This window comes from Vigna umbellata, chromosome 1, assembly GCF_029865625.1.
Source record: "Vigna umbellata cultivar VRB3 chromosome 1, Vumbellata_1.0, whole genome shotgun sequence".
NCBI classification, from domain to species: domain Eukaryota; kingdom Viridiplantae; phylum Streptophyta; class Magnoliopsida; order Fabales; family Fabaceae; genus Vigna; species Vigna umbellata.
In genome coordinates, this window is record NC_142165.1 from 43,990,067 (window position 1) to 44,013,160 (window position 23,094).

The following is a 23,094-nucleotide window of genomic DNA, read 5'->3' on the forward strand; positions in this document are numbered from 1 at the left end:
CTTCATAAAAATAAATGATTATATTTATAATTATTTATCAAACATGTCAGTTATTTTAATTTTACATTTTTAGAATTATTTATTTTAATATAAATATATATCTTTTTCAATTTTATTTTTTAGTAACTGTTCTTTTAATTAAAATAACTATTTTACCAATTTAACTTTTTAAATAAAAAATTATAGAGAATACAATTATAAAATTTATTTATTTATAATAAAAAGTATTAATAATAAAAAATTATAAAACTTCTTAGTTTATTTTTATAAATTATAATAATAATTTTATAATTTTTTATTATTAAAAACAGGAACACAAAATCGCGGTATATGTAAATTAGGTTTGATAAAATTTTTTTGTGTAATCTAATTCAATCTATTTTAATTTTTTTTAAAATAAAAAACGTATTCTTGGGGTTTGTATGACTTGGTCACAGGTTGTTTAGAAAAAGAAATTGAGGAGTTGGTGCACCAGAGTTTCCGCCCCCAAGACCAGAGTATTTGTTCAGTCTCTTTTCCCCTCCCAAGAGAGACTCAAATCACCTTTTTGCTTAAGATTTTCCTCAATCCTTCTTGGATCATAATCTTCAATTTTCAAATCTGCACAATAATCTTCTCTCATATATTTTGGGTATTACTAAATCTTTTGAATCTTCATTTTCTTTTTCTTTGTCCATTTAAGCGGTATGGATGTCTCTGTAAAGGAGGAAGTGTCGGAGGCTCCGATTATAACTAAGAGGAAAATGCGAACCGAAACTGTTACGGCGCCTCCTCCTGACTCCGTCATCGAACTCAGCGACAGCGATTCCGATAGCGATTCGGAGAACGATGTTGAGTCGGAGAACGGAAGAAGTCCTTCCACGAAGCGAAGGACGGACGCTGAAATGGTTTTGCCTGTTGGATTCCTCAGCCCTCTCCCTCCGGAGGCCTCTCCACCGGCACCTCTGCTGGCTTTGCCGGCGCCAGAGTGGGCTTCTAGTTCCGCATCACGATCTAACCATACATTGGGAGTGAATAGCTGCAAGCAGTTCTGGAAGGCTGGGGATTACGATGGTGCCCGCTGTGGTGGTTCTGATTTTTCAACAGGTGCTTTTTGTTTCGGTCTATGTTATATGGAACTGTTACTTATAATAGGAGTGGTTGTGTTTCAAATTATTTTATAGTTTGTTTTCGTTTTTTGGCCTTTAATCTTTAACCGCGGTTGTTTTTCATTATTTTCAATTCTTTATTTTTTAACCGCGGTTGGAAGCCATTCCACTGATATTTTACTACAAAAAATCAAGAAATTGAAATCATAAAGCCTCCTGTCAGTTGTTTGATAGAAAGTATGTAAAGATAAACAATGGTGATACACAATGCATGTTTCTCCACTAATTTCTAACTATGGTTATTCCAAACTGTAAGCAATTTACCACGTATGAATATTAGATTCTTGAGATGCCTTTTAGATGTCAGGGTAGCTATACCATTTCATAAATTTCTCTCGAACCCAAATATACAAATTTAGAAGTTTAGAGTTAACCTCTTCTCCCTAACAATCAAACTATACCGTCCACTGTTAGAAGTGGACTTTAAGCCTAACTCAACCTCACAAAACCGGCTTGTAAGGTGAGGTTTGCATCCACTTATAAACTATGAATTGGGTTTATCTCTAGTCGATGTGGGACTTCCAACATCCAAAAAAAAATGCAATTGGGAATGACATTTTGAATGCCAATATATCTAGTACTAAATTGAATAGGTAATGACTAAAGGTGGACCCTGACATAATCCTATATCTTATAAAGTCAAAGTTGAACTTTAAATTAATTTAATCTTACAAAACTAACCTATAAGATAAGAGATGTATCCCACAAATCTTGATAAGATAGAGTGTGATACCATCTTATCTAGTCGATGTAGGACTAACACTCCTCTCACGCCGAGGTATAGACATCATCTCGAGCGTGAGACTAGACATTAATGGGTGGTCCGATAGCGGGTGGAACAACATGTCTAACAAACAACAAATATTGCTATGATAGGCTCTAACCGTGCTTTGATACTATGAGAAATAGAGAAGATTGGGAGAAAATATCCCTTGTGTGTTTAGCATACACATAGGGTAGTTTATTTATATTGTAAGATATGGGCCAATGCCCTAATACAGAATAGACTAAGCCCAAATAACAAAAACACATCTTAATATCTAACACTCCCCCTCAAGCTGGAGCATATAAATCATATGTTCCAAGCTTGTTACAAAGATAATCAATTCTAGGTCCTCGTAAGGACTTAGTGAATATGTCTGCCAACTGGTTGCTTGAGTTAACAAACTCAGTCTTGATATCTCCGGATATGATTTTTTCTCGAATGAAATGGCAATCAACTTCAATGTGTTTGGTTCTCTCATGGAAGACAGGTTAGAGCTAATATGGAGAGCAGCTTGATTATCACATATAAGTATCATGTGAGTGACATCTCCAAATTTCAATTCACTCAACAATTGTTTAAGCCACACAAGCTCGCAAGTAGCTGATGCCATAGCTCTATATTCTGCTTCTGCACTGACCTTGCCACAACACTTTGCTTCTTACTTTTCCAAGATATCAGGTTGCTACCAATAGAGACACAATATCCAGAAGTAGACCTCCTATCAGAAGGGGAACCAGCCCAATCAGCATCTGAATAACAAACGATTTTTGTATCGTTGTTAGGGCCATATAGCAAACCTTTCCAGGTGATCTTTAATATACTTCAGTATGCGAACAACTGCATCCCAATGGTCTTCACATGGGGAGTTTAGAAATTGACTCACCACACTAACTGCGAAGGAAATGTCAGGACGCGTAACAGTAAGATAGTTTAATTTACCAACTAGTCTTCTGTACCGTTCAGGATCTGAGAAAGGCTCCCCCTGATTTGGTAGGAGTTTGATGTTAGGGTCCATAGGTGTCTCAACAGATTTACAGTTCATTAACCCTGTTTCCTCCAAGATGTCTAACGCATACTTCCTCTGAGATATGACAATACCATCATTGGATTGTGCTACTTCAATACCCAAAAAATACCGAGTTTGCCAAGATCTTTGGTTTGAAAATGATGACAAAGGTGTTGTTTCATCTGAGAGATGCCAAGATAGTCGCTTCCTGTGAGAACAATATCATCGACATACACTATTAAGTAGATACATCCAGCACTCGAGTGGCGATAGAACACTGAATGATCCGCTTCACTGCGAGACATACCAAATTGTTGAACAACACAACTGAATTTACCAAACCAGGCCCGAGGAGACTGTTTTAGGCCATATAAGGATTTGCGAAGACGACATACCAATCCAGATGACTCCCCCTGAGCAACAAAGCCAGGCGGTTGCTCCATATAAATTTCTTCATGCAAATCACCATTGAGAAAGCATTTTTGACATCAAGTTGGTAAAGAGGCCATTGTCGAAGAGCGGCCATGGCAATGAATAGGCGAACAGAGGTCATTTTGCCACTGGAGAAAAAGTATCACCATAATCCAAACCAAAAATCTGTGTGTAGCCTTTGGCAACCAGTCGAGCTTTCAGACGATCAATTGTACCATCAGGACCAACCTTGATAGCATACACCCACCTGCAACCAACAACAGACTTTCCAGATGGTAATTGGACAAGCTCCCAAGTTCCACTTTCCTGTAAGCACTTAATTCATCCATCATAGCTTGACGCCAACCAGGATGAGTTAAGGCATCACCACAGATTTGGGAATTGACACAGAAGAAATGGATGAGAGACAAGTATAAAAAGATGGAGATAATCTGTGGTAATTAAGAACAGTATAATGGGGGGAAGGGTTACGGGTAGAGCGTATACCTTTACGGAGGGCAATAGGCAAGTCAGACTCAGTTGCTGGAGCCGGAGGAGACACATGAGGCGGCACCGGAAGTGAGTCATGAGGTAGACAATTACGGCGACTATAAACCTGAAGTGGGGGAGGTGAAGGATGAGCCTGTGGTGAATGAGAGTCTAAAGAAGGAGAAGACAAAAGGGGTGGAGTCACCAGGAGGATCACAGACAAGAGGAATATCAACAGTAACAGGGAGAGGTACAGAACTAGAAGATAGATGTGAAAAGTAAAAAGAAGACTCATCAAAAGTGACATCAGCAGAGATAAAATGACGATTGAGATGGGGAAAAACACTTATAGCCCTTTTGTGACCGTGGAAATCCTAAGAAGACACATTTGTGAGACTAGGAGACAACTTATCAAGACCAGGACTAAAATCATGAACAAAACATGTAGACCCAAAAACTCGAAGAGGTAATGGATGCAGAGGGTCTTGAGGAAATAAGATAGAATGAGGGATTTTGTTATCTAGGACGGAAGATGGCATGCGGTTGATAAGATAACATGCTGTGAGAACTGCATCACCCCAAAAACGTGAGGGTACTTGACCGTGATAGAAGTGTACGAGTTGTTTCAATAAGGTGTCTATTCTTGCGCTCAGCCACCCCATTTTGTTGAGGGGTATAAGCACATGAGGTTTGGTGAAGAATGCCATGAGAAGCCATAAACTGTTTAAACGTTGAGAAAGGTATTCACGGCCATTATCACTACGTAAATTTCGAATAGAAACCCCAAACTGTGTTTTTATTTCATTGAAAAAAGATTGGAAAATAGAAAACAACTCAGAACGATTCTTCATTAAAAACAACCAAGTACATCTGGAATAGTCATCAATAAAGTAACAAAATACTGAAAACCTAAAATGGACTTAACACGACTAGGTCCCCAAATGTCAGAATGAACCAATGAAAAGGAGACGACGCCCGTTGTGAGACACTACGAGGAAAGGAACTACGAGTATGCTTCCCTAACTGACAAGACTCACACGACAAACTTGATAATGTGGACAACCTCGGGACAAGTTGTTGTAGTTTGGCAAGACTAGGATGACCGAACTGAGCATGAAGAAGGGATGGTGACTCCATGACTACGCCAACATGTGGAGAAGGGCGAGATGATAAAGGCCATGAGACTCACATCCTGTGCCAATCATGTGTTTCGAACTCCGGTCCTGCAACCAAACAGAATCTTTAGTAAATGAAATAACACAATTAAGAGTACGAGTTAAACGACTAATGGACAATAAGTTGAAGGGAGACCCAGGGACATAAAGTACATGATCAATGGATATGGATGGAAAAATATTAACAGTACCAATACCATGAGATGAGACTCTAGACCCATCAGCCATTGTTACCAGGGTAAATTATCAGGACATGACAAGGAAGAAAACAAGACTTGTTACCGGTATGTGGTCAGTGGCGCCTGAGTCAAGGACCCAAGGTCCGAGGAGTGAGTTAGACCAACAAAAGGTGTACCTGTACGTGCAACAGATGCAGATGTAGTGGAACCAGAGTGCTGATGATCCTCATACCATCTGAGAAATTCGTTGAAGATGCAGGTTTGTCTATGGTATTAGATGAAGTAGGATGGTCTGCAGACGGTGATCGGGGAGGTGGATCAGAATTTGCCATTGCTACAGGTCGAGGAGGACGTCCATGGAGAGCATAACATTATCAATCTTGTGGCCTAACTTGCCACAATGGTCACATTTTGGACGTCCTTTACTTGGCTTGCGAGACCGACTTCGATCATCACGTTGAGCAGCCATAACAGAGGAATCATCAGTATGGGAGGATGTCTCAGTGACGGGTTTGCTCGGTATACGCAAAAGAGCAGAACAAGTAGAAGTAAAGTTGGGTATGACAGGAGAACCCAAAATCTGATCACGGACATGAGAAACATCATCAGAGAGTCCGTATAATGCCAACAACATGAAGAACTTTGATCGTTGTTCCAATTCTTCAGCAGGAGTGGAAGCAGGAGGTAATATATCATTAAAGTCATGAAGAAGGGCATGAATTTTACCCAAATAATCTGCCATGGGACCAGGATTGCGCGGACCAATAACAGTTAATAGGTCCTGACAAACACCATAAAGACGCTGAGTGTCATTGGTGTATAACAACTTCGCTTGTGCCCATACTTCTGAACATGTTTCATAGGATCGAAACATTTGTTTCAGTGAGGAGTGAATGGTGGACTTTATAACAATACATAACTGAGCATCAATTTTCATCCAGCGGGAAGTGTCATCTATGGGAGCAATAGTCACATTTTGAGTAAGATGATCTAAGTACCCCTGACTCTTCAACCAAAGTTTGATGTCGGACGCCCATGTTGCATAATTTGTGCCATCTAACTTGTCAATGGACAAGTGTACATTCACATAATTGGTATATATTGAGGGATCAGAAGATGAGCCACCAACAGAGGTGTTTGTAGACGAGGAAGACGCCATAGAGAGGGAGAAACCCTAAAAATTCAAAGTGCTCCGATTGACGCAACGACCACAGATCCGGAAAGAGGGCGAGGAGGCGATCACGGCGGTGCTGATCGGCGGCGGAAAGCTCCGGCGACGCGCCGGCACGCGCGGCGGCAGCGGCGGCAGCGGCGAATCTTGCGGCGGCGCGTGGCGGCGCGTGGGTTCTCGATCGCCGCGATCTTCGTGCGACGGTGGTCGCCCGGCCGAGACGATCCGATGGTGTGGTCGCCGGTCGATTCTGGAACTCCGGCGGCGGCGACGGCGGCGACGGCGGCTGCGACGGCGGCGGCGGTGACGACGGCGACAGTGATAGGTGCCGGAGACCGTGGAGTTGACTGGAACTATTCCTGTGCTCTAGATACCATATGAGAAATAGAGAAGATTGGGAGAAAATATCCCTTGTGTGTTTAGCATACACATAGGGTAGTTTATTTATATTGTAAGATATGGGCCAATGCCCTAATACAGAATAGACTAAGCCCAAATAACAAAAACACACATCTTAATATCTAACAGATACCCTAGTCAAATTTAAGCCTAACTCAACCTCATTAAACCGATTTATAAGGTGAGGTTTGCACCCACTTATATATTATAAATTGGCCTTATCTCTAATCGATGTGGGACTTCCAACACCCCCCTCACGCCGAGGTATAGACATCATCTCGAGTATGAGACTAGACATTAATAGGTGGTCCGATAGCTGTTCGATAGTGGATGAAACAACATGTCCAACAAACAACAAATATGGCTAGGATAGACTCTAACCTGAATCTGATACCAACTTGAGAATTAAACTATAAAATAATTCTAGAGGGCATGATTGATCCCTCTCATAATCTTATATTTATAAGAATAAATTGATACAAGAGTACATGATAATTAGGTTAACCCTAGACACAATATAATCACGATAAATGAGGTAACCCTAGACACAATATAATCACGATAAATGGGGTAACTCTTGACATAATATAATCATGATGAATAGGATAACCATTAACACAATATAATGATGATAAATAGGATAAATATCCTAACATGATATCTCTAACACTATCCTTATAAGAAAATCTTTAGCCTTGCCTCTCGGAGTTCTTGGTATTGTAGTTACTCTTTCATACGTCTTATATAGCATGCTTATAAGGGACACCATTTTTTTCCGAAGTCTTTTGTAACACTTGTGATGAAAAACCCACTCATCTTTGGAAGGATCTTACAACATCAATCAGTTAAGCCTCTACAAAACATCTATTAAGAAAGTAGAAGAACTCTATTATTCAGCCAAGAATTCAAAGAAATTAAAGAAATAAAAGCACGGAGGAGAAAAAGAGAGGTAGAACACAACACATTCATAAAAAATGATATGTGCAAGTGAGGATCAATAGTTTGAATTAAGCAATTAGAAGATGAGAAAATTAAGAGTAAGTTTCAAACACAAGAAGAGAAAATCTTTCTCAAAAAAAATAACAAACCTATAAAATTTAATTGAACAAAAGTTGTCTACAAATGATGGAGCAAGAAAAACTTATAGAAGCTTTGACTAACTAAACCATTCCTATCTACTAACTAGAGTTTTCTAACAAGGATCGAGGAAACTCCCTAAGCACACCAAACAAAATAGGGTTCGGTCATCACAAAGTGTTAGCTCCCTTTGCAAGTTTTGGTTCAAAAAGTGGATCCCCACTTCCTATAAGTGAGTTGAGTCCCACTTCATTATTGAGGATCTTTAATACAATTGCGTTCCCACTTGCGGGATTTGTGTTTGCTCCTTGGAAACACCTATGGGACTTCTATAAACAATGCATCTTGATTTGTCTAATGCAACTATACTGTTGTTTACAAGCTCTGTTATTATCCTCTACATTTTTAAGGGAAGTTTGATGGTCTTCATGATCTGGCTTTCTAACTTTTAGCACTTGACCTTGTAACGGTCCCTTGTGCTTCTTGATTAGTAGTTCTTTGTGCCTCTAGGTCTTCAACTTGTCTTTACGCTTGATAATTTTTTTTTTCAAATAAAGAAAGTAGAAAATAAGCAACATCTCTTGTTGACTTTTATCTTCTTTCTTTTTTTTTGCACGAGAAGGATTTTGAGAGTTAGAATCCAGTCATCTGCAAGAAAACACAGCTAGCCCATCTTATCCTCACAGCTTAGTATTCATTCAGCATGTTTTTCAACTACCCTACCTTGTCAGTATTCTGTCATGTTCTAAAAAACTCAGCAATCCATCCTATCCTCTCAGCCTTGTATTATTTTCGACATGGTTCAGGACTACATAACTCTCAGGGGCCCAACCAAGTATTTAGTGGGCAAAACCCTTTCCTTTTCTGTCCGTCCTAGGTTCTCATCTCAGGAGTTTGTTCACCTCTGTTCCACAAGTATGATTTGTTCCCAGCTTTTTCCTAGTTTGCATAGGTCTGTACTTTTTAAATTATAGTGCACAGGTCTTTTTTCTTTCTTCATCTCCTTTAGGCTTGTTGATGTTGTTACAGAGTAGTTTTTATGACTAAGATTGATGATGATGGTATATCTAGACTATGATTTTTTTATTATTAATGATGAATTGGTCTTTATTTTTGTAGTTGTATCTGAAAATGTTTATTTTGTACGCATAATCTTAGTATAGTACTGATCATTCTATCCACTTCTACATGCTTTTGAGGTTGACACTATGAGTAGCTATTGAGTATGTAATATGATTCTCTTGATTATTATGTTGGGATTTGATTGATCAAGGATCATCGTTGTGAGCTTGTTAAGTTTTGATAGTCATTCATTGATTTGGACTCGATAGTTTAATCAAGGTCCAACAAGCAACCCTTTTTGAACCTTCTTTGTTATAGATAATTTTTTTGCCCTTTTTTGTTTACTTTTTGGTGTCTGGCTGTCACAAAACTGTGGTTCTCTGAAGCAGCCTGTGTTGTTGGCAATGTAACTGTAACCTGATATTTCTTCTAAAATCTGCAGTTGGTATGGATCATGTCAGAGTTCACCCCAAGTTTTTACACTCTAATGCCACAAGCCACAAGTGGGCTCTTGGAGGTAAAGGGAGAAATGAGCAAATTTGTATTATTGGTTAATGATTATTTGTGATATTAACTATATTTTTGTTTTCATTCCCCTAATTCTTGGAGGTTTATTATTGTTTAGCATACTTAGATTAGCTATCTTACGTTTCTGTAGCTTTTGCTGAGCTTTTGGACAATTCATTGGATGAGGTATGTGTTTTTTCCCATCCTTTTAATAAAGCACCGCTTGTAATTATTGCCCTGCCTTACTTCTTGAATTTGAGTTCAGGTTTGTAATGGGGCGACATACGTTAATGTAGATATGCTTATAAATAAGAAAGATGGCTCCAGGATGTTGCTGATTGAAGGTATTTCATTCATATAATGTTTACTTAAGATATACGAGAGGAAAAAAGGAGCATATTCTTAGCTATGATGATTGATTTTGTTAGTAAAACAGAAGGAAGTAGGGTGTGCAAGAGTATCCTGTAAAATTTCGTAGAATATGTGGCCTTTATTCCTCCATGAAGAAAGCAAGTCTTAATTTATATTTCTGTTTTGGTCTGTTCTGAAATTCTTGCATACGACTTTACGCAACTTGTCTTAAACAAGTGCATGCTAAGATTGAATCGGTTATTTGGAGAATACATTATTATTATTCCTTTAAATATTTAGGCCTACCACTAGTTCATTAATAGTCTCTTTATTTCTTTAAGTTGATATCCAAGGTACACATACCCCTGCACCTTTTTACATTGTGACAAAATGAGTTCAACCCATTTTCAAAATATTCAAGCAACCCTAGGTATCTCTGGGTTGGGTGTAATTGACTATAACTTAAAAAAAAGGTTATGAAAGGGTGACCTACCAAATAAATAAAAAATAGAAGAAAACCCTTTTAAAATGTATCCATAACCATAATTAATGACCGATAATCAGTCCATAAAAAGTGTCACCAGTACATTGGAAGTCCAGAACTAGAAACATTAATACTTGCCCATTAAGGGTGGTTGCGAGCTTTTGATTTTCAAAACAAAATCAGTTGTCTAAACTGGAGATGAAATGATTAACTTGTTTCACCAAACTTCTATTTCATTTTCAAGATCAAGAAAAAATAATTTGCTAGTTTGGTTTATGGTTATAAATCAACATACTCTCATTATATTTGATAGTGGTCTTTCCCATCATTGCTGCACTATAATCCCATTGACATCACTACCACTAGCATTGTCACCACCACAGTTGTCAAATTTGAAGTCTACTTGAACTTATGAAATTTTGTATGCTTGACCAATAGACTTGACTCATACCTGTAAGAGTTTACCTAATATAAAAAGTTCTACTATTATGACATAAATACATAATGCTAGGAACTAGGTTTATGCTTAACTCATTCTCCTAGAATTGGCTTGTAAGGTGAGGATCAATGAATGAATATCTTGAATGTGTGATTAGATATTATTAGGTAGTCTACCAGGAGCCTAATAATGGTGGCATAATGGCTCCAAAGAACTTGACTAGGTTAGGCTCCATATGGCTTTGATACTATGTTAGTAAATGAGTTTATGGCTAACTCAACTCTACAACTGACTTGTAATGTGAGGATTGTACTTCACTTGTATATTATAATTCGGCCTTATTCCTAGTCAATGTGAGATCTCTAATAGTGAGTTTATACCTAACTTAATCTCACAAAACCGACTTGCTAGGACATAACATAATACATTTAGAACAATAATAATTCAACTTTTGAACTTTAATAATAAGGAAAAGTAGCAAGCCTTATATTACAAGCGAGGTTTGTAGTGTTGAATTAAGATTTAATCCACTTAAGATCTTATAAGAGCCTATTGTAGTAACATTTGTGAGTGATAGCATATTGTCTAGACATATAGCAAAAATTAAGAGTGTGATAACTTTATCTTGTGTACCTGTTTTGTATGATTTCAAACATATTGACCCACTACTTGACTTGAAAGTTTACATGAGTTTAAAGAGTTTGATGGAGATTTAAATCGTTTCCACTACCTATGATAGTGAACTCCTTAGAGTTTAAGCTAACTTAACTTGAATTTGACAACCTTTACCACCACCACACACAAAACCCTTAAACTAATTTGACATGATAAGTAGCTTTCAAAGTGAGTTTATTTCAAAATTTGAAATTAAAAAAAAGAGTCCTGATGAGTAGTTCTTTAAAATTTTCAGACTTTCAACCATAAACCACTCCATACTGGTCTGTTGCACATTTACATCAACAAGTTCACAACCAAAAAAAAAGTCCTGATGGGTTACTGTATATATAAGAGAAAGTGAAAATAAGTTAATTTGATGCTACCAAACGTGTTCAACTCTTAGATATAACATAAGATCGTTTTGCCATCTCCACTGAAAAGTAAAATTTATTATTTGACATGAGAGGAACACGTGAAAAAGGTTTAGAAATTTGATTTTCTCTTATTAGTAGAATCACAATAAAAGTGCTATATGCTCTCTCTTCTTTTTACCACTCTCGTTTTCTTTTTATTGTCAAAAATCTAAAATGTTTGATCTTTAATTTCTATTTCAGATAATGGTGGTGGGATGGATCCTGAAAAAATGCGTCAATGCATGTCACTGGGGTATTCTGTGAAAAGCAAATTGGCGAACACAATTGGACAATGTAAACCTTTACTCGGGGTAGAATGTAAATCTTGTTGAATATTCTTGTCAAATGGAGTATGCTTATCTTTTTGTGTTCATGTGATAGATGGAAATGGCTTTAAGACAAGTACCATGAGGCTAGGGGCTGATGTAATTGTTTTCTCCCGTTTTCCGGGGAAAGATGGGACAAGGTTTGTTTAGATCCCTTTTTGCTTCATTCAAATTTTTTCCCTAGTTTGAGATATGTTCTGCACATAGGGGGAAACTTGCTGTGAGGCAATCTAGTTATGATTAAGTATTTGTTGGATTTATAATGCTTGTTTTCATACACAATGATATATTATTACCTTTTACCAAATTTATAATAGCAATTGAATGTAAGGTTATCTTGCTATTGTATTTATGTAATAATATTTCCCTTATAAAATTATGTGAGGTAGTTCTTCATTTATCACATTAAAAAAGAACTATTCAATGTAAGGTTATCCTGCTATTGCAGTTAAGTGATATTATTTTCTTTTAGGGTTAAATATGTTTTTAGTCTTTAAACTTTGACATGAAATTGAAATTCGTCTTTGTTCCAAACTTTGATACATTTTGGTCCCTAAACTTTAAAAATGAATGGATATAATCTTTTAATCCAATTACGTTAAATTTTTTGACGTGTCAAACATGTTTCAGGTTAGCATTTGAGTTGTTTACACTCTTTGACATGTTCCCACTTCAATATCAGTCGGGAATGTTGTTTAACAAGCCCAAAAAAAATTGTATCATTAGATTAAAAGGATTATATTCATTCATTTTTAAAGTATGAGGACCAAAATGTACCAAAGTTTGGGACATGGATGAATTTCAATTTCGTGACAAAGTTTAGGGACTAGAAACATATTGAATCTTCTCTTTTATCACATTGAAAAGCTAAACGATTTGCTTATCTTTTATCATTTGTGAATTTTAGTTGATGAAGTTTCTGTAGTTGTCGTCCTGAGGAGCATGTTTACATTAAGTGTGCAGCTTAAAACACACCCATATGAAGTGTTCCTTGTTTGTTGGGGTTCAATGATTTTGTTCCACAGGAATAAATATATATTTAGCATTTTAGTTACCTGGTCTACTACTGTCAACCAGTAATTGTAGAATTGCTGTTATTAATAGCCACTGTTTATATTGTGCTTGAAGTGTCTTGTGTCCTTGTCTACCGCCTGCTATCATGTTTATCAAAATCACATGAGAACCATAAAATTGTGCTCAGGTTGACATTAGAATAAAAAGGAAATAAAAAATGACATTTGATGTTTTTGTTTCTGGGTCACGGTTTATGCACAATGCATCCAGGTGATAATTCTGTGGTTCACTGGCTCTGTTTTGCAAGCCTCTGTCTGTTTGGGTTTTGGCGTTGTGTTGTTGTATCAAATGAAGATATCTTTGTTGATGTTTTTTTCAGCTGTGTTATGTAGCGATGTTCTCCTTTGCAACCTCAACTACTCTCCCATTTGCTTTCTATTGTCCATTTCATACATTGTAGGTTGGGTCATATTAGGGTTTTTGTTTTTTTTTTCTCTTTATGACATTTCGGAATGTTGTGCCTCAGTTTTAGTCCAACAACCTTTTTTTTTTTATGTAAGACATACATAACATAATAGAGTTAACTAAATGATAATAATAAAACTATGATAATTATTGTTCTTATAAATTTATCGTTTTTCATGACTTGCTTATATATCTAATGGGTGATTTGGATGTTTTATTAGCTCTACTCAAAGCATAGGCTTGCTGTCTTACACATTTTTGAGGAGTACGGGAAAGGAAGACATTGTAGTACCCATGGTAATTTGTTTTCTTTATTTGTAGATTTTAGTTATTTTGAGTATATTTTATTATTAGGAGTGAAACTAAAGCATTTGTATTGATTTTTGTATTGCATATTCTCCTATGATACACAAAAGTCTTCCCCGTGCTCTCAATATACATTGCATCTTTGACCTTTGTCATTATTGGCTCAATCTTGCAATGATTATCTGAATTTTCTGCTGTGAGGGCCACTAGGTTTTCAAAACATTATTCATGGATTGGAAAGCATGGGATGGGTCAGGATGTTTGTGGACTAAAATTAGACATTTAGGGATGAATTGTGGTTTTGAAACATAATTCGTGGACTGATAGAGTGTTAAGAATGTATGGGAGGAGTAAGAGAAATTAAGAGGGTGGTTAGGCGGTTAGGAAGAGTGTCTAACTGTTAACAGTTGGGGAACCTTATAAAAAGGTTGTGGGCTGGTGTAAAGGGGTTAGCTTTTGATATTCTTGTATAGACAGGAGGTTGTTCCTGTGGAGGGAGAGTGCTCCCTTGAGAGTGAGTGTTGTTCTTGTAATATTCTCTGAATACAAGAATATACAGTTTTGTCTCTGTTGCCTCGCAAGTTCGTGTTGTGTGAGTGTTAGATGGATTCGTGTACTAAAAGAACCTATCATGGGCTGCAAAACATGGGATAGGGTTTGTGGACTGGATGAATTATTTAATTTTAATTTCATTGTTTAAATATGTTCTTCTAAATTATGCATCTAACTATTGATTGCTGAAACTAAAGTTGGACTATGAAAGAAGAGGACAACAATGGAATAAGATAATACGAACTACTCTGGATGATTGGAATAAAAATGTTGAAACAATGGTGCAGTGGTCACCATTTTCTGATGAGGCTGATCTTCTTCGTCAGGTAATTGCATATTGTTTGAAGAGCATATTAATCTGATATTTTTCTTTTCTTACATAACGTCTGCTTTTCTTGGTGCCAATATCGTAATTCTATGAATCATGGTTTCATGTCTATATTGTTGATAAACGGTTATTGTCTTAATTTTTAGTTCAACTTGGTGAAAGATCATGGTACACGAGTGATCATATACAACCTTTGGGAAGATGACCAAGGTCAACTGGAACTTGATTTCGATGCTGATCCACATGTATGCTTGATAACCGAAGATTGTCATCCTCCCTCAAGAAAAATTCTTTGTACGAGCAAATATCACAAATTTTGATACTTTTATGGTTTTGTGTCAGGATATCCAAATAAGAGGTGTTAATCGAGATGAGAAAAACATACAGATGGCTAAAGAGTTTCCGAATTCTCGACATTTTTTGACCTATCGGCATTCACTAAGGGTAAATCAAGATGATTATTATTACTACTAATTTTTGTGTAGAAAAAAAAGCATATTTGGCTGCTTTCTGCATGGTATTCCTGCTTCACTGTGCATTTAATATGTAGTGTAATATTTATATGTAATATGGGGTGTATTTGGTAGAAAGGAAAGAAACAAGTTAGAAATAGTGAATGCGAATAACTGTGAAATAAAGTGGAAATTAAGTGTTTGGTTTAAGAGTAAAAGGTATGAGAGAAATAAGAAATAAAATAAAAGATTGCTACATAATCAACTTTTACATATAATAATTGATCATGTGTATTCTGCAAGGCCACATGCTCAGCCAATTATATTTCATTTTGCCTGTCTTGATCAATTGTACCTTCCTGCAAATTGATTATAAGTTGCAGTAACCGATGGTTAATAAAGAACAAAATGTAAACTGGTGTGCATTTCTGCTCCATTTCTCACAATTTTTGCATGAAAATAAATTGGAGTGGTACTTGTTTTTTTATCTCTGTCCTTCGTATTTCATGTATACAAATGAAGTGGCTTTTGTTGTTCTCTCCTATTTCCATACCCCCTTCCTTTTTATGCCATCTATTAGTCTCTGAACACCTCAGTTCTGTTCTATATTTAGAATAGACATGTATCTGATTTATGATTTGTGTGTTTATAATCATACTTATAATTTTGTTGCCTATCCAGAGTTATGCTTCAATTTTATATCTGAGGCTTCCTACTGCCTTCCGAATTATTCTTCGCGGGGAAGATATTTTGCATCACAACATAGTGAATGATATGATGATGTCTCAGGAAGTGACCTACAAGCCTCAAGCTGGAGTTGATGGGCTTCTTCCCAAGGACTCAAATGTAATGTCTTTGTGTTTGGTATTTCCCAACTTGTACAGAAATCTGATTTCATCTAGATCTTGTGACAGATGGTTGCTGTTGTTACCATTGGATTTGTGAAGGATGCAGTTCACCATGTTGATGTTTCAGGTTTTAATGTTTATCATAAGAATCGACTCATTAAGGTAGGGTTTGTTATGATGAACAAATCAGAAAGTCATATGTGATGCTTATCCTCTTTCTCCCTTTCAAAGTTGTTGTGGGGATGGTGATTCTGGGACAATGAAGAATATCTTTCAGTTTTTTTAACTTGGGTTTGTTGATTTCAATCTGCAAGACTTTTAGTTGGTCATTTGATGTATACTTCCTGTTTTTGCATGCCAGCTAAAATCACAATCAGCCGAACCTTTATAATTGTTATTATTTATTTGCGTAATGTCACCCTTGTCTTCCTTATTTCATTCTTAGAAATTATTAGAGAATTTGAGAGAAATTAGAACGTGTTGGTTCTGATATAAACGTACGCAATGGTCTGTGTTTTTTTCACACCTGCTATGAATAGCTTCTGTGCAAGCTAAAAGGAGACATTATATCTCCTTGCTAATTTAATTACCAGTAAGGGGAATAGCCAACAGTAAGCTATGAATAGCAACAGTAGCTAAGAAATAGTATCCTCTAACAGAAAGGAGAAAGTTTGCAATTTATCCCCGGGCTATTGAGGTTTAATAATTAGTTAGATGCATCTATTGGGTATTGTTCTGAAAATAATCTTGCTTTATCTGTGCTGAAAGTGACCTTGTTGTAAGGAGTTTCTTTTGAATTAAATTAAATTATTGTCTGTGGAACTTTCATATCAAGTGAAGCACACTAGATGTCCTTTCTAACAGTCATAAGCGGTTCCATGATAAAACAATCAATATGGACTTTGCCACTTGGTGGAGTTGTTCTATTTGTTTGTAGGATCCAAAAACATTGTCACAACTTTTACGAATTGTTTTCTTGATTGTCAGCCTTTCTGGAGGATCTGGAATCCAGCTGGAAGTGGAGGACGTGGGGTCATTGGTTGAACCTTTTCTATGTTCATTGAGTTCTGAGTTCCCTTTATCAAGTCCGGTGTATTCATTTAACATAAGGTTAATTTCTATTTGCAGGTGTCTTGGAAGCCAATTTTGTTGAACCTGCTCATGATAAACAAGGCTTTGAGCGTACATTAGTTTTATCAAGACTGGAGTCTAAATTGATACAAATGCAGAAAAAATACTGGTATTTGTTTATTCTTCATTGGACTATTGTTTATTCTTCATTGGACTATTGTGAGTAATATTGTGTATTTTATTTAGGGCCACTAACTCCCATAAAATTGGTTATTCCAATCGAAATAAAATACAAATAAGAGATTCTGGTGATAAAGGTATGATTTGAGGCCATGCTGTTGTTGTTTGATGCTATGCTCTGCTCACTCGGTGATTGAAATTATGTTGTGGATGACCATATGGTATTCTACAAATGGATCTGTTTTTGTAGACACATCTCCTGCATATGTTCCAGAACCATCAAAATCAAAAAGGAAATATTCTACCATGGATGGCAAGGTAACGCCGTTGACATCAGACAAATTGCATTCACAACCAAATCAGAAACGGATGCAAAAACAAACAGAAAAAGATAGTGCATTTATTAATGGCCGATCTCCTGTTTCTCCTCCTAAACATATAATACAAAGTTCATCCGAAGAATCATCCTCTGATGATGATGTCAGTGAGGATCTCTTGCCTAAAGGAAAAATTCAGAAGGCATCCACCGCTGAGAAATCAAAAGTTCAGAAGGCATCTACCACTGAGAAATCATTTGAAAGTGAGAATGGAGACACTACATCAAATAGAAAAGCCTCGCCGTACACACGGGCATCCACATCCAAGATAAAGGTGGTAAATATGATCACCTTTATTTCATTTTGTTTTCATTCTCGTTTTTTAAGCTAGTATATATGTAGGCATTAGAACTTGAATTATTAACACGTAAGGGCTAGAAAAGGTGGAATTGGAAATTTATTGCTTCTGTACTTTCATCGATAGTTATGAATGAAAAATAAGAGAAAATTTGGAATATGAGAATGTCCAATGCGGCAAAGCTTGTCTTATTTTTGAGGGAGCATGGAGGTCATAGGTGCCAACTATCTGGTAAAAGACAGTGTTTGATAGTTTTTAGTAGATTATAAATATTGTATGACCGGCCTTTAACTGGTGCCAGTTAGCCAGATTACCATAGTACCAATAAGCTGATATTTTATTGCCGTCTTCCAAGAATTCTTTAAATAGTAATCATGGCACATAATTCAATCTGCTGATCATTTTAGTGTTTTATTTCTAACCTCTAAGCTAAACTGGCTAACGTAAATGCAATATATTATGTTCAATACTATTGATGGTCCAAAATGAGTTTTTTTCTCTATAATTTAATTGAGAAAAAGTTCCTTTAAAATCTGAGTTATGGTGAAGATGACTAAGTCTAAAGTGCTTTTTAACTAGAAATTCTTGTTTTGTCTTAAGATGTCTCTTAAAAAAGAGTTGATGTTTGAGTGCAGGGAAAGGATGTAAATAATAGCGACCAACCACTACCTGACAATGATTTACTGACAATTGAGCAATTGAAGAAAGAGAACCGTGAGTTGAAGGAAAGGTATATTTTAAGTTTCGAACATTCACTGTATATATTGCTTTCTTTTGTGAACTTTATTCGTTGGGCCTTATCCTTCTTTTTTTGTTATAGATTACAGAAGAAGGAAGAGGAAATTTTAGAAGTGTCTCAAGCTTTGCAGCATGACAAAGACAAGTGTAAATCTCTCGAAACTCAGGTTTGGACCATGATCTTTGCACTTTAAGCTAATATTTGGTGTCATTGAATGATGTATATTGGTTTACTAGTTTCTATTATTTATTTAGCACTTTTACTCTTTTAAGTGCTTATTTTATTTTATATCTAGGATTATTTGTGTTAACCATTTTTTTCTCTCGGAGAATTTATCTTGTTCGGGATTTTATCTTTATTTGAATTGCTCAATTAGAATAGAGCTATTTTCGTGCTTTTGGTTGATTATTGTCTGGATTTAGTTAGTTGTTTTATTGATTCTACACTAGGAGTCCGCTGGGGTAAGTTTTTCTATAAGCACTTTCAGACTGAAAAAATAAGAAGAAAAAAAAATTGAAATGATCTTCTTCACAAGTTAAATTTAAGAATTTAGAAAAATTATGAGAGAACTTTTACAAATTAGTTTATGGAGAAACTCATTTTATTATCTCTTCGTATGTCTATCCTAGAAGTTCTTATATAGAAACTTGTCTAAACAGATCCTATGTAGACTTTTATTGTAAGTTCCGTATACTAAAACAACATCTCCAGGAGTCATTATTGAGTTAGAGAAACTCTTTGCCGTGGAGTACTGTAGGTTTATTTGGGGAATAAGAGAACCCTTCAATAGCTATGCATCAAAACTGCTAAGGATAAGACCCCATTTCTTCACGTACAAGATGCCAAACATTTTCTATTATAACTGAAAACATGACAATTACTGTTACTTCTAATGGGTCCTGAATCTTCAACTCCCAACTACCGACATGTCAGTTATCAGGGTCAATTATTTCTCCATCCTTGTTTAAGGCTTTATTATCTCCCAAACCTAAGTACCTTAATTTTTTCTTCTTGCATGGATCAGAATATGGAAATTTTCGAAATTCCTAAAACATAGACCCATTCTTTTTGGTACTTTTTTCAAAGAAATTCCTCTGTTCACCATCTGGCTTCCTCCTAGACAACACTGAAGCATTAATATTGGTTCAGGTTTGAGAAAGTCCCCAATGGACTGAACCATCACTACCTTGCGTTTGGTTAGGTACTTTTGTCAATTTCTACGATATTCAAATTCATTGCGTTTGGTTAGGTACCTTGAATGTCTCCAAATTTTTGTTGTTGGAAGAGTTTCCTTAGCCATGTAATCTCATTGGATTTGGAAACTATTTTTATGCTTCTTTCTCCTTCAGGACATCAAGTTTCCTCCAATGAGAATGCAAATCAAAGAAGTGGACGTCTTTTTTAATGTAATCCTTTCCAATTAGCGTCAAGTAATAGACATTTGGAATTGTCTTTATCCTCATATATTAATTAGTGACTTAGTATATTTGAGGTATCGAAAGTGACACAAGACAAATTTTGAATGACTATCCCAAGGATCCAACAAGAATTGACTAACCCCACCCCACTAACTGGAAATTTGATGTTTGGCCTGGTGATACAGTGGTAATTAAGTCTCCTCATTAGATGGTGTTATCTTCAAGGGTCTTTCATTGGCTCCCCTTGACTTGAATGAAGCTTTACCTTATGGCCCATCAAAGTATTGCATGCCCATCAATCAAGCACACACTGGATTTAGGTTAAGGCATACTTTTTCTAGGAAATGATAATGTTAATGGATGATCGGGCAACTTCAATGTTGAGGAAGTAGCTTAGTGAACCCAAGTCCTTGATTTGGTTTGAAATTGATTGTGGGGATGAGATGAGATGGAGGATTCCTAATAATTATTGGCATTGATGACATCAACATACATAACGTGATAGATGCAAAGTCCATTTGGTGAGTGGAGGTGAAAGACTTAGTGATTAGCTTCACAATGAGTGAAACCAAACTCAAGCATAGCAAAGGTGAAGGGACTAAACCATGCCTGAGGAGATTACTTTAAACCATAAAGGGTGCAACAAAGTGTAAGGTGTGAGACGTTGGAGACCGTAACACACTAAGAAATTATGGGAAAAAAGATGGTTGAGCAAGAAAGATTAAGAGAAGAGATTACAATTATTGAGGACACCTCAGATTTATGTCATGAAGGTCTACAAGAAAAACTTCATATCTTGCATGGGATTTGATGGAAAGGTACTAAACCAAAGGAAGATATGGTTTTTTTTGTCAACTTTCAAAATGTATATGAACAAGTGTCAAGTTATATTATCAGGGGTTTGGACTTTAGACATGTGTGTATGGAATTATTTTGAAAAATTATTTTTTGACTCCTAACTAGGGGATACTCGGTTCACCTAAAGAAAATAAATTGTGAAAGGCTTGGGAAAACGTGTTCAAGTGGCTTCCTTCTTGGCTATACTGTACCTTTGTAATGGAATAACTACTATTGGGAGAACCTTTAAAAGTGAAACTAAGACTTCCCTATAGGGAAAGATGTACACATAAGCTCAACTTTTTTATTCCTAGGCTTGTTTAAAATATAGTCTTTGATTTGCTTATGATTGAGTGTTATGGGACACTGAAGTTCCACGCTGTGTAATATGAGATGTTTGATAAAGTATTTAAGTTTTTGCTAAGCTTGGAGGGTGTACTTTATTGTGCTTGGACTTGTTAATTAGTAACAGAGCTGGTTGTGAATATGTTGAACAAGACTACCTAGGGAAGGTTGGCTGGTGAGGTTAACCCAAGAAAAAGTGAAGTGTCCCCCGTAGTGAATTTACAATTTAATATAATGTTGGGTATGTTGTCGAACTTGCATTTTCGAAGTCTATCCTCATGCAAATTTAGTTTACTTTACAATTTATGATATTGCTCAACCCTTAGGGATTATCTTATTCGCACATCTCATGCTGAAACGAATTAAAAAAAGAAAAGTCGTGGATTATGATAGTTGATGAATTTGTACAACCTATAAAACTTCTTTTGTCCTTTTCTGAATTCAGTTGAAAAATTCTTATTTCATTTCTTGGTCAGCTAAACGAGTCCGAAAAAAAGATTGAAGAGTTGAACCGTGATCAAGAAACTCTCATTGATGTATTCTCTGAAGAGAGGGAAAGACGTGATGCTGAAGAGAAAAATCTAAGAAAGAAGCTTCAGGTGTTATTCTTATCTAATGCTCTGCTAATCCCCCTCCATCCCTTCGCTGAATATATATAAAAAAGAAAGAATATGCTATGTTTTTCTTTTTCTTTTATTTTAATCCAAAACAAGTTGCAATTACAGTACCTGTTTTTGGTCCTGTAGGAGGCATCGAATACTATCCAAGATCTGCTTGACAAGATACGGATATTTGAAAAGAAGTCTACAAGTAGCAAACTAGAACGATAATGATGGCCTTGTTATTGCATTTTCTGTTGAGTGTTGTATCTACCTGCCACTGGGAACCAATGTTTTACTGCGATGCTGCTTTTATCATTTATTGGAATCTTCTAACTTAGGGTGTAGGGTGATACTGTAAATTGATTGTATAGTTTCACGTCTAACACCTCATTGATATTAAAATTTCTGTCCAGTACGGAGGAGTGAATTAGAGACTAACTGAACAATGTTCTTTACCATGGAATTTGGAGCAATTTTCGTGCAATAGTATCGTTCTCAAATACTAGTTCGATTTTAATTGAGGCATTTGCTAGTTGCTTCTACATCATTGAAATCTGTTCCCTTTGTTTAGTTCGAACTCTCACCGTTCACAGCATGAGTGTCGTACTAGGCTAAAGAACTCGTACCAGGTGAGATTCTTGGGGCGGATTTTGCCTGGTTTTTTGGGGGAGAAGTTGATAGGCGGTTAGACGAAGTTGATTATTATACGAAGGTTGTTAAACATTGATGTGGAACAGTTGGGTCTACTTAATTTAAAATTGAGTAAAACTGATTTTAGTATAACTAAGTTTGAATGAAAACTGTAGAACATAGTTTAGTTTACTTGTTTTTATATTAATTTCAATCTAAGATTTCACATTGAAATGTGTTATGGTAATCAGTTCTTAATTATGATAATCATTTATAATCTACTTATAGTAATATGTTATGAATATAGAATAATTGATTATCTTTTAAGTCCAATATTCTTATGAATATAACAAATTCATATGTCCTTTAATTCATTAAATGGTTCTTCATTTTTTTAAATTATAAATTTTGATAGGAGAAAGAATTATTTGAGGGAGGCGAAATATGAAGATACTAACAAAATTCAAATATTAGAGGCACTATAATGTTTTAAATAATGGTACTTCATTACTTCAATTCAAAAAATATCAAAAGTATAAATAAAATTTTCTAACAAGGAGTTTCATTGTCTA

The 23,094-nt window shown here is 36.0% G+C and overlaps 1 protein-coding gene across 1 annotated transcript; it reads left to right on the top strand.

The window, feature by feature from the left end:
- Nucleotides 1–438: 438 nt before the first annotated feature.
- Nucleotides 439–22,434, top strand: LOC124836279 (protein MICRORCHIDIA 7-like). Its single transcript, XM_047311407.2, has 20 exons — nucleotides 439–1,086; nucleotides 9,326–9,400; nucleotides 9,542–9,576; nucleotides 9,656–9,734; nucleotides 11,936–12,028; nucleotides 12,116–12,200; nucleotides 13,761–13,836; nucleotides 14,595–14,723; nucleotides 14,872–14,970; nucleotides 15,068–15,169; nucleotides 15,859–16,023; nucleotides 16,092–16,187; nucleotides 17,013–17,064; nucleotides 17,154–17,265; nucleotides 17,343–17,413; nucleotides 17,527–17,927; nucleotides 18,587–18,681; nucleotides 18,772–18,856; nucleotides 21,767–21,889; nucleotides 22,037–22,434. Exons 1-20 carry the CDS (start codon nucleotides 687–689, stop codon nucleotides 22,118–22,120), a joined length of 2,457 nt encoding a protein of 818 aa, XP_047167363.1. The 5' UTR covers nucleotides 439–686; the 3' UTR covers nucleotides 22,121–22,434.
- The last annotated feature ends 660 nt before the right edge of the window (nucleotides 22,435–23,094 follow it).